The 12181-nt window shown below is 53.7% G+C and overlaps 1 protein-coding gene across 1 annotated transcript in view; it reads left to right on the top strand.

Annotated features, from left to right (window-relative positions):
- NUAK1 (NUAK family kinase 1) overlaps positions 1-12181 on the top strand; it is a 74143-nt gene that overhangs the window by 46675 nt on the left and 15287 nt on the right. Inside the window, exons 3-4 of the mRNA XM_017342131.3 lie at positions 1916-2067; positions 5975-6040. Coding sequence (XP_017197620.3) covers positions 1916-2067; positions 5975-6040 — 218 coding nt within the window. The remainder of the gene's footprint in view (positions 1-1915; positions 2068-5974; positions 6041-12181) is intronic.

Here is a 12181-nt window from a genome sequence, read left to right as displayed (position 1 = left end):
TCTAGCAGCCAGGAACAAGGCGTGGGAGGACAGCTCAACTCAGCTCAACTCAGTTGCTCAATGAATGTGGCTCGGTGGTAGGCCCTGGAGGCCCAATAATACAGACACCAGTAATAATAACTCCTAAGTGCTGGCCTTGCTCTAAGCTTTGAACATGGCCTCCCTGTGGTTCTGAACGTACTCATGTTATCTACATAGTTGACTAAAAGACGACAGAGAGGGCAAGACACTTCCCCAGAGTCACAGAGCCAATAAGAGTAGGAATCCTACTTGGGAATATCTGCTGCCCAAAATGACAGTTTTTTTTTTTTTCTTTAGTTCCCTCCTTCCACATAGAGGAAGTGGGTTATGTAAACCAGTAGATAAATCCCCATAGTTTGAAAGTGCTGCAGAGGGCAAGTATTGACTAGTGAGAGGCCACGTGGAAGCCTCAGCTGCGTACGGTCTTGCCTGATGAGTCGCAGCGTGCCTGGCAGGTGAGACAGGTGGTGCTCAAGGCAGCCGGAGGAGCCTGCAGACAGGGAGCAAGCCCCAGGCCTGCAGCAGGGTGGGCCTGGGATGCTGATGAGATGGAGAGAGGCAGATAGGGGCCATTCAGGGAGCGCCCCGGGTCCCTGCGAAGGTTTGCAAAGCCAAGGATTTCCATACAGTTAGCATCGGCGTTGTTTTCGCTCAAAGGACATCTCGGGTGAAAGGCCAGAGTATGGAACAGGTAGCAGTGAAGAGGCTTTGGCCAGGGTGGTGCCGGGGGACCTGGAGCTTGTCCTGGTGGCCTCCCCTCCTCGTGGTGTGGCCGCCGGGAGTCTGCCTGGAACCCTGACCATGAACCTCACTGTCAGAGTCCAGGAGCAAAGCACTCACAAGCACTGTGGGCGGCTGTGTCTGTGGCCATGTAGAGGCTGAGTGAGGAGCGGCGGGGGCTGGAGGCAAGGATCCCTGCTGGAGGGCGTCAGGGGACCCCTAGCAAGACAACTGGCTGCAGCGTGGTTCCCTGTCGGCGCTGGGCACCAGAGGCGAGCTGATCCCAGCCAGCTGTTTGGGAGGGCTTCTCGTCTCGTGGTTCTGTTCTCGCTCGTTGGAGCCAACTGCCCGATGGCAGGCTGTGCTAGTTTCTTACCCCCCAGCGCCTCTGTTTTCTCATTTTACTAGTGGTAAAATTACAGCTATTCCCTTGGTAGTTTTTGGCAAGATTTAGTTAGTAGTAGCAGTCAGGTACTCCAAACCTTCTGTGAGCCTGGCGCACAGTAGGTGCTGCATAATTACTGTTTTATCCAGAATGCATTCGCAATGTTTGTGTTCACTTGTTTAATATCTGCTGAGCTCCTGCCACATGCCACATGCCCTGGGATTTCTGAGTGAGTGAACATCCGGGAGATGGAATGAATGATACCCAGAACGGATGTATAACAGGGCTGAGAAGGGCAGTGGGATCGTGTAGGGCTGGGGGGGGGGGGCGCCGTAGGAACTGCGAGTTTTATTTTGAGTGAGCTGAGAAGCCTGGGACGTTAGGAGCAAAGAGATGACGAGATTGGGCTCCCACCTGGGCGTCCAGGTAACTGTTGGAGGTGGTTCAGGGACCTGGTCTCTGGCGGGTGGTTGCTACATGGTTGTTGCATCCTATTATCCGTGATCCTGTCTACAGGAGGGCCATTCTGGTGGGAAATGATCCTGGTGAAGGGAGCGGGGTCCCTTAACGTTACAGAGGCGTGTCCCGGAACAGGAACAACAATGCTGCTGTCCACCTGGCCGGGAACCCACCCCAGCGCTCCTGCATCCAGCGAGCCTCCCCGCGTCCCAGCCAGCGGGTGGCTGCCCGCTCCCCACTCCGTGACATCGCCGCCTCTCGCTCCCTCTCTAGTCCTAAGCGAGCCCGTTGGACGGACAGGACATTTGTTTACGGCTGTTTCCTCCACAGTGTTCGAGAACAAGGACAAGATTGTGATCATCATGGAGTACGCCAGCAAAGGGGAGCTGTACGATTACATCAGCGAGCGGCGACGCCTGAGCGACAGGGAGACCAGGCACTTCTTCCGGCAGATCGTCTCCGCAGTGCACTACTGTCACAAGGTAGGCTCCTGCCCGCAGCTGTGGCTCCGGGCGACTCCTCTGTTCTGTTCCGAGAGCACCACCTGTGTGCTGTGGGATACACGGAGCACTGAGAAACTGTGGGAGGGAAGCCACCGCCACTCACAATTCCAGAAGCCAGGCTCGGCCGCTGGTGACGTTCTTGTTTGTTTCCTTCTAGTCTTCTTCCTCCTCCTCGCGTTTATTTATTTATTTATTTATTTGACAGGCAGAGTGGACAGTGAGAGAGACAGAAAGAAAGGTCTTCCATTGCCGTTGGTTCACCCTCCAATGGCCACTGCGGCCGGCGCACTGTGGCCGGCACACCGTGCTGATCCGATGGCAGGAGCCAGGTGCTTCTCCTGGTCTCCCATGGGGTGCAGGGCCCAAGCAGTTGGGCCATCCTCCAGTGCACTCCCTGGGCCACAGCAGAGAGCTGGCCTGGAAGAGGGGCAACCGGGACAGAATCCGGCGCCCCGACTGGGACTAGAACCCCGTGTGCCGGCACCGCAAGGTGGAGGATTAGCCTAGTGAGCCGTGGCGCTGGCTACGTTTATTTTTTAATTTAAACTTTTCAGTTTGAGTGGTTTTAGATTTACAGAAAAGTTTCAAAGGCAGTGAGTTGCCATGTGTGTGCGCTTCACTCAGTGCCGCTTGTATCAACATCGTATACACCTGTGGCGCATCTGTCAGTCCTGGGATACCGGTCTGCATAATCACTATCAACAGGACCCCGGGTTTTATTTGTTGTGTTTTTAAACTTTTTTTTTTTAAAAGGATTTATTTATTTGAAAGGCAGAGTTACGCACAGAGAGAGAAAGAGAGGCACAGAGAGAGAGGTCTTCCATCCGCTGGTTCACTCCTCAAAGGGGCACAATGGCCGGAGCTGCACCAATCCGAAGCCAGGAGCCAGGAGCTTCCTCCGGGTCTTCCACACAGGTGCAGGGCCCAAGGACTTGGGCCATCTTCTACTGCTTTCCCAGGCCATACAGAGAGCTGAGTTGGAAGTGGAGTACTGGCTGGCGCCGCGGCTCACTAGGCTAATCATCCACCTGCGGCGCTGGCACACCAGGTTCTAGTCCCGGTCGGGGCGCCGGATTCTGTCCCGGTTGCTCCTCTTCCAGGCCAGCTCTCTGCTGTGGCCCGGGAGGGCAGTGGAGGATGGCCCAAGTCCTTGGGCCCTGTACCTGCATGGGAGACCAGGAGAAGCACCTGGCTCCTGGCTTTGGATCAGCGTGGTGCGCTGGCTGCAGCGTGCTGGCCGCAGTGGCCATTGAGGGGTGAACCAACGGAAAAAAGGAATACCTTTCTCTCTGTCTCTCTCTCTGACAACTCTGCCTGTCAGAAAAAAAAAAAAAAGGAAGTGGGGTATCCAGAACTCCCACCGATGCCCATATGGGATGCCAGCACTGCAGGTGGCGGCTTTACCTGCTATGCCACAGCACTGCCCCTCCCCCCAGGTTTTATTTGGATAGTTTTCCCATGAGGGTGCAGTTAGGGTACCTCACTGCATTTAGTTTTATATAGTTTGTGTCTTGCTTTTTTTCCTTTTGATACTTCAATCCAGATGGTTTCCTGTGCTATTAAAAATTCTCTGTTATTGTTGATTGTTGCACGTTTAGGCTGTTTCTCATTTTAGCTTTCAGATAAGGAGGTTGTCCAAGTGGAATTACTGGCTGGAAGGTCTAGTGCTGATTTCTGTGCTCAGGGTACTGCTCCTTCCTTAGTACACAAGCCTTTCATTGCATCACACCTAATGGGACGTGCTTTGAACAGCCACAGCGTAGCTGCCCTTGGTCTCTGCGGAAGACCAGGAAACAGGCCATTCCCAGCCACGTCGCAGCCGGTGTTGTGGTGCTCATCATTTCAGCCAGGATTTCCATTGCATTCCGACTTGTGCCCAGAACTGCCACACCTTACCTGTCCCAGTCGCTCCCTTGGAAGGCGATAGGACTTGAATCCAACACGCCATCCAAGACAGAGTCGTCTTCAGGACAGATCATTGTGCTGTGAGGCCTTCTGGCTTGTTAACTGTTCTGTTCAATTCCGAGTGACGCAGCGGGTCATCAGAAGATGGTTCTTCCAACCCAGAGCCCTGCACCTCTGTGAGCATTCTCTGACTGCTCTCTGCTCTCACAAAAGGCATTCACGGTGCAGGTAGCACAATATTTTGTATTTAATCACCAGATGCTACCATGAAGCCCCGCAGACTGTATTTTCATTCTCTGAAGGGTGTGAACACTTGCAATCTGCTTGAATGGACCTTGAAGAGCCCTAGTCCATCGTGTTATAAAACCGGGCATCTGGGGCTGGCGCTGTGGCACAGCAGGTTAAGCTGCTGCTTGCGACACCGGTATCCCATAGCGGAGTGCAGGTTCCAGTCCTGCTCCTGCTGCTCCGCTTCCTGGACACCTGCCTGCTCATGCGCCTGGGAGGGCAGCAGAGGAGGATGACCCCAGTGCTTTGGCCCCGGCCACCCATGTGGGAGACCCGGCTGGAGCTCCTAGCTCCTGGCTTTGGCCCGGTGTAGCTGTTGCCGTTTGAGGCCATTTGGGGAGTGACTTCCTCTGTCTGTTGCTCTGCCTTTAAAATAAGTAAATCTTAAGAAACAAACACAAATGCAACAGTATGAACCACACTGCTCCAAGACAGAATTAAACAAAGTCGGGTACTTGTATCCCCTGTCTTCCCTCCAGGAGACTTGATTTTGTGCATTTCTGAATTCAAAACAGCTCCCTGGAGGCCTGGATTAGAAAAAGCATGGCAGAAAGACATGTTTTCATTTCTGTCTTTCCACTCAGTGCTTTGGGAGGTATTAGGAACTGTCAGAAAGGAAAATAAACAAGAAAGGACCAGTTGTAAACACGTAGATTTGGAGCTAAAGGAATCTTGAATGAAAGACCCAGAATTGCTAGCCGGTGGGTTTGTTCCAAAGAAGAGCTTTGACTGCAGATGTCCTTTGTGCCGAATAATGTCCCAAGCCCACTCCTTCTGTTCGTCTGCTCAGCCCCAAACGGCGACGTCTTTCAGTCCTGCCGCCCTTCTCATGCCCGCCTGACCCTGGAAGATAATTGGGTCTTAACCGTGAATGGAGAGGGCCAGTTGTTACTGCCGTGCAGACTGACAGCCTGTGCGGGTAGGGACTCCTTTGCACATTTCAGCTGGCTGCCCACTTGTCACTGAAGTCGAGCCTCCAGGCCGAATGCAGAGGTCACACAGTGTGGCAGCCACCTGCTCTGGTGGGGCCAGTGGCCATTGTCTCATTGGTCTACTCCCACAAGTCACCTTCGACCCAGTATGGGGTCCTCCTGAGCCAGAGAGAGGGACTTTCAGAGTCCTGCCTCCGGGCCCCTTCCGAAACACCGCAGATCCGGATCAGTGTCAGTTACCTGGGTCAGAATAAGATCGCACCAAGCCACTTGCCAACTTGGGAGATGGGGGCGGGCAGACAGGCAGACAGACAGGCGGGGCACGGGATCCCCACACTGTGCATCGGCTGGGAGATGCACATGTGCCCTGGGAATCCCGTCCTAGACAGACACTGTTTGTCGCTGCTGCGGAGGTTAGATTGCTTTCACACAGTGGAACCGCATTCCGACACAGTATCCCCCTGCTGTTTCACAGGCTCTGGGGGAGAATGGATTCCAGTCATTTTTCCCTTAACCACACAGCAAGTGACTAATGCTCTCCTGTCCCGGCTGGTCGGCTGGTCGCTGGCCACCGCGGGAAGGGAGGGACGCGTGGCAGCGAGCTAGCGAGCCCGAGCTGCAGCCCTGAAGCATGGGCCTGCAGACCACCGGGCTGGCGCGCCCACCCCTTCCTTCCGTAAGCCGCTGCACCTTCCTCTTTGTCTCCTGTGCCCTCACTGCAGCCGCTCCCATCCGTCTCCCTCTTTGTCTTCTCGTTTCAGAACGGGGTGGTCCACCGGGACTTGAAGCTGGAAAACATACTGCTGGATGACAACTGCAACATTAAGGTAAAGCTCTGTCCTCGCTGACGGACGGCGCAGGGCCTGGGCATCGCAGCCAAATGGGGGCTGTGCGGGTGCGGGGAGTCCCCCAGCTTGGGCTCTGGGTTCCGTTCAGATGATTAAATCCAGCAAGCATTTATGAACGTCCTGCTGCATACCAGCTGTTGTTCATCCTGCTGAGATGTCTGGGCAGTAGTCTATGCCTGCAGACAGCTTATGGTCTAAACCACCACCACAAAGATACTTCCAGCATCCAATGCACTTCCTATGTATTTTGCATCACACTTGCCTGCTATTGCTAAATTCAGTTTTCACCCTCACCCTACTGTCTTCACATCATTTCCCAGGTGGGGAAACTGAGGCAAAGAAAAGTAACTTGCCGAGGGTCACACAATGGTGGGTAGTGGAGTTGGGAACTGAACCCCTATCTCTCTGACCTACGAGCCCAAGTTCAAGTCGCTGTACGTCATTTTGTGGCAGGACCTCCCAAGTATTTTTGATCTGAAACCCATCGGCTGGCCGCTTTCCTCCTGCCCCTGGAGCCAGCCGTGGGACAGTGCGGATGGTGCGCACTGCTGGGGAGCAGCAAGCCCTGTGGTTTCCTTTAAGGGAGAGTATTATTGCTGGCTGCTGCCGGCACTGGAGAACTCTCTCCTGGCCAACAGGGTTCAAGTGCCTCCTGGGGAGCATTTCGAATGTCCTTTTGATCACGTCTGCAAAATAAGCAAATTCGGTTTCAAAATAAACGGAGCTCCCTGCATGGGTTTCATTATGAAACGGCGGCCTTAGCACTCCCAGTGCCAGCAGGAGCCCTCCAATTGGCCCTTCGTGACGTTAGTGGCTTGTTCCCGGCCCCCAGACAAAGCATGGGAACAGTCTTGCATCTTCTTCTTTTCCTGGTTCTTGCTGCTATCCATTGAGGGGTGCATGGTGAGACTGTTCCCTTGCATGGCGGGGGGGAGCCATTTGGGTTCTGTCTGCAGGGTGTGGCAGCAAGCTATAGTCACAGTCGTCCTTGGAGGGGACCCTGGAAGCTGTGTGCTGGTGACCTCTTGTTCGTGCAGACTGGTTGACCTTAGCCGCATATTTCTGTGTAGTCTATAGGGTAAGGAGGAAGTAGCTGGTCAAAGCAGCTCTCCCTGGAACAGGAAGTGAAATCTCAGGGTCTCTCTCCATCTCTGGTAGAGTGGCTGGGTCGCAGGAGCAGGAGCGCTGACTGGAGGTAGAAAATTCCGGGCCATGTGATTCGATATCTGCTTGGCATTAGGAAAACCAGTTCACTGTGATGCCTGCGCTGTCCAACACCCACAGACTGGCTTTGAGGACTAAATGAAATGCTGTCTGTGCTTAGCTTTATAAACTGCCAAGCGCCGTGTGCAGATAAGGGAAAGTTAAGAGCAGTAGGTTTGAAACGGGATAGCCTGGGTGTGAATCGCAACTCTGCTGCGTACCAGCTGCAGGGTTGGTGGCAAAGGATTCCCATCCAACCCTTGGTTTCCTTGTCTGTGAAGTAGGGACGCCAGTTCCTGTCTCTGGGGCAATTGTGTATTGTTCTTTTTATTTATTTAATGTTTCAATGAGTGTTAGCCAAGCAGTTACTGTGTACAGAGCTCAATGCCCAGCCCTGGGATATCAGTAATAAATGTGAAGCTTCTAGACAATTCTGTGGTCACAGCAACCAGGAACCTTGCCTGAGTGGGAGAGGGCATTGAACCTGAAGTCAGCTGCTCTGAAGGTGCAGGTCCTGGCCTTCTAAGGGTTTGTGTCATTGATGTTGGTGATTTTCTCTCTGGATTCTTCCTGCCACCTGCCCCTGGAGCCCTCAGAAGGAAAGGAAGTCTTTACAAGGCCTGGAATGTGAGCCTCTTGCCTGGGGATTGGATTCTGTGGTCTGGTGTGACCTCTGGGTCCCATGATGTAGTCCCAGAAGTGATAAGGCACATAGCTTCCTAGCAAGTCATAGAATTCCCCACCAAGGGAAGAATGGTTGCAATTCTGAAAGCAATTGTGCAGGGGAACAATGAGGCAGGAGCCTAGAAGAATGGCTCGTTTGCATAAGCAACAGGATCACAGTGCTGTGCCCAGCAGCTCCCTGGGCCAAGTCCTTCTAGGTAGGATTCCTGTGCATCGGGTAGGGAAGTAACAATTCTTTAGAACATTCTAAAATGAAAGCCTCGGTTGTATCTTTCTCCTTGTCTTTTCCTTAAGAATTTCTGTCCCTGGCATTTCCCAGGGTGGCACACACACACACCAAACAGAAACCGAGTCTCATGAAGACTTGAATGGGGGCCGGTGTTGGGGCCCAGTGGGTTAGGCCTGCGCCGGCAATGCCAGCATCCCACGTTGGAGTGCTGGTTGGAGTCCTGGCTGCTCCGCTTCTCATTGGCTCCCTGCTAATATGCCTGGAAAAACAACAGAAGATGGCTCCAAATTTGGGCCCCTGCCACCCACATGGGAGACCCAGATGGAGTTCCAGGCTCCTGGCTTCAGGCTGCAGCCTGGCCTAGCCCTGGCTGTTGTAGCCATTTAGAAAGTGAATTACTGGTGGAAAATCAGTCTCTCTCTCTCTCTCTCTGTCTCCCACTCTTTCAAATAAATAAAATGCATCTTTAGGAAACTCTTAAATTCTTTCTCTCGTTGTTCACAGACTCCTACTAAGATCTGAGAACCTAGAGCTTGAAAGAACCTAAAGGGTCATTTTTCCAACCCCACTTACCCCACTTTTTCCTGATTATGAAAGTCTTAGGTGACCTGCCCCCGATCCTGGGGCAGCCCCGGTGTTAGTGTCACTGTTTCCCCTGTGTGGAGCAAATGGTGCTTGGCACACAGTAGGTGTCTACAGAGATGCTTGATTTTGGAGGGAAGGAGTGACTGGCAGGATCAGAACTCACATGTCTGAGTGTCATCTCACACCCACTTGCAAGGTCTTAAACAATGTGTCTCAGCTGGCGTGGATTTGCCTTCCGGCTATGTGTGCTCAGCTCTCCCTGACTCAGCATTTTGGAGAAACATATTTAGCAAGGGCACTTGCTGACAAAGCCAGCCAGACACATGGCCGCAAGCTGGCCTCTAAACTCCAGAGTGCCCAAGCCATCGGTGCCGAGACCCTGGGGACCACGGATGCAGCTGGTACCGTCTTTTCTTGGCGCCCCCTCTGGTGCCTCGCTGAATCCAAGTCTGTCTTCCATGCTGTCCAGGGCAGAGGACTTCAGCCGAGGAAGCCTATAAAAATGCTACTGGTTTAAATGTGTCACGTGTCACTGCTGTTTTGGTGTAAGCCATGTAGCCTATTCCTCTCCCTTTCCCTGCCTGATGTGGATTGGCAAAGAACACATCTGGCATTTTGGAAATTATTTGGCCCCTGTGAGAGGGTGTGGCTTCTAAAAATATTCACACAGTCGGTCGGCAGCAAGAATGAGAGCGATGTGCTGCTTTGGGTTGCATTCCAAATGCTGCGGAAACTGGCCTACTAAAATAGCACCCAGCATAGCATTAATTTGCAATTAATAAAAACGGGCCAGATTCACAGCCTGCTCTCTGGGAGAATGGAATGTGGATGATTCCCATAGAAGGCTCCTGTCCGAATGTCGTGCCCCGAGAAGAGGGCCAGTCTCCGGGGTCAGCCGACCTCCTCCAAGAGGGCTGGGAATCCGGTTGCCACTGCTCAGAGCACAGGGACAGAGGGAGATGGCCTGCTGTCCCTGCTCCCAGATGACAATGGAAATGCCACTACTGCGGATAAGGAGAGAAGCTTTGAATGGCCAGGGCCAAGACGGGATCGAAACCTCTGGGGCTTAACAGGCAGGCCAGGCAGCTTGGGCTCAAGGGGCCTCTGGGGTTTGATCCTAAGCATGTGAGAACCTTGCATTCATTAATTCATGCGTCAACCAATTCATTTATTTGTTCCGTTAACCCTTTGTGTGTGTATCCATGCATATGAGGGTCTTCGCAACTTAGGAAAATGTACACTATGTAAAAACTATGCATGGAGGGCAAACTTTTTTTTGGCACCAAAGTAGACTTTTAATTCTATTCCCCACACGCTTTATGGAATCCCCGCGTTACCACTGTGTGTGCCTGCACTCACTCAGCTCTTCCGTACTTACCAAAGGAATAGCTATTCGATGACAGATAGTTGCCAAGTTCCTGCCTGGCCCTGTGCTGGGTGCTGGGGATTTAGTCGTGGATCTCGGGACTAGGAATCCAGCCGTTGTTCAGCCAGCAGTAGTAAGAGGAAAGTGACGAAGTTAGGCACCTGCTCCTCCGGTGGACTCAGAATTCCAGTTGGGGACACAAGTAATGAACACTTAAATGCAGTAACAGTGTTGTCCCTTGCGGCTCCTCAGGGGATGGAGCAGGCTGGTCGGGGAGCCGCTTGGATTGGCCTTGAATCCCTCATCTCAGCCAGGTGTTCTTGGGATTCCTGACCGAGGCACGTGCCATCCCCTCTGTGCAGGGCTCTCCCCACTCCTCTCTTCTGGGCCTCCCTTGGGGCTCTGCCTGAAAGCCTCCTCTTCTAGGATGGTCCCTTTGCTGGGTCAAGTGGCCTGTGTCATGTGTCATGGAGTGGCTGACTAGGAAGTGGGGGATGGACCCATGAGCCCTCATGGAGGAAGTGGTGACTGAACTGGGTTTTGAAGGGCGAGTAGGAGTTCGGCAGAAAGGAATGTGACAGTGACCTTTCAAGGTGGGGAAGGAACAGCCAGCACAGGAACCGGGCAAGGACCTGGAAAAGAACAGGAACGTTAGTGAGTCTGCTGGGATTCAGACCCTCCATGGGCCTTATTTCTCTTGGGAGGAGTCTAATTACTCCTTCACAGATCTGCCCGAATTTGCCCTCCATCCAAGAGCCTGTGACACGAGGGCCCTGTTCCGGTTCCTGCTGTAGTCAGGGTCACCTCGCTGGCAAACGGCTTCAGAACAGCTGTCCCCGGGAGACTCTCCAAATGCTGATGATTGGAGGCCAGGCTGCCCGAGCCGCGCGCGCCAGGAGCTGGTGCCGGCTGCTCACAGCTTCCCCTGAGAGGAGCCCATCCTGCTGCCAGTGGGCTCTCTCTCTCTCGCTCTCTCGCTCTCTCGCTCTATCGGGGTTGGGGCGGCGGGGAGCTGAGATCTCTGATGAATGCTGGCCCCGTGGTTCTGCTCCTCGGGCTGCTTGCTGTCCCGGGTGGAGCCGCCGCCCCACACAGTTGCTGTCCTTGGGAAGTGCTGTGCAGAAAGCCCCTTGCCTCACCCACCGGCTTCGTGGAGAGCTTTCCGGCCCGGGGCAGCTCCTCACCCGCCCCTCAGCCAAGCCACTTGACCACCCTGGCCTCGGTTTCCCCATCTACAAAATGGGGAAGACGAGGGGACCCTCCCCCGAGGGTGGTCGTGAGCACTGACTGCCTCCGCGTCTGGAGCCCTCACGGAGCAGTGCTGCACTGCTGCTGCTGTTAAATCTCACTTCGATGGCCGCAGCACCGCGTGGGCGGTGCTTTTGCGAGTCTCTTTCCCGAAGCTTGGGTGAAGGAAAGAAGACCTCGCGTTGATTGCAGCCCTACTGTGTGCAAGGCCTGGCGTCAGCGCTTCTCAGGTTGATTGCTTCATTTGGCTTCAGACTAGCCTCTCCGGGTGGCTTACGTTATCACCACCAACCCCTTCTTATAGACGAAGAAACGCAGGATGGGAATGGCTAATGGGCACGTGCACCCACCCCCCAACTTGTTAAAATGCAGATTCCCGTTCTCTAGAGGCCTGGGGAGGGCCTGAGTGTCCCTGTCTCTGAGACCATTCCCGGTATGGTCCTGCCAGGGGTCCGTGCACCAGACTCGAGGAGGGAGGTGGGGGAGGGAGAACACGATGCCTTGGGCTAGATGGATGCTGGTAGAGCTGAGGCTGGGATGTGAACTGGAGCGCAGAAGCCCCAAGTCCTGTACTTGACATTCAGTGCACCTGCTGGATGTACCTGTATCACAAGCGATAATCATAGCCCTTAACTCCTTGTTAGGCAGTGTTTAGTGGTTTCTTTTTTTTTTTAAATGTTTATGTATCTTATTTTGAATGTCAGAGTGGCAGAGAGGGAGAGGCAGAGAGAGCGGATCTTCCATCTGCTGGTTCTTTCCCCAAATAGCTGCCGCAGCCAGAGCTGGGCCAGGCAGAAGCTTCTTC

The sequence above is a fragment of the Oryctolagus cuniculus genome, chromosome 11, assembly GCF_964237555.1.
Source record: "Oryctolagus cuniculus chromosome 11, mOryCun1.1, whole genome shotgun sequence".
NCBI classification, from domain to species: Eukaryota; Metazoa; Chordata; class Mammalia; order Lagomorpha; family Leporidae; genus Oryctolagus; species Oryctolagus cuniculus.
The sequence above is the reverse complement of the archived record's forward strand: the minus strand, read 5'-3'. Positions and strand labels throughout refer to the sequence as shown.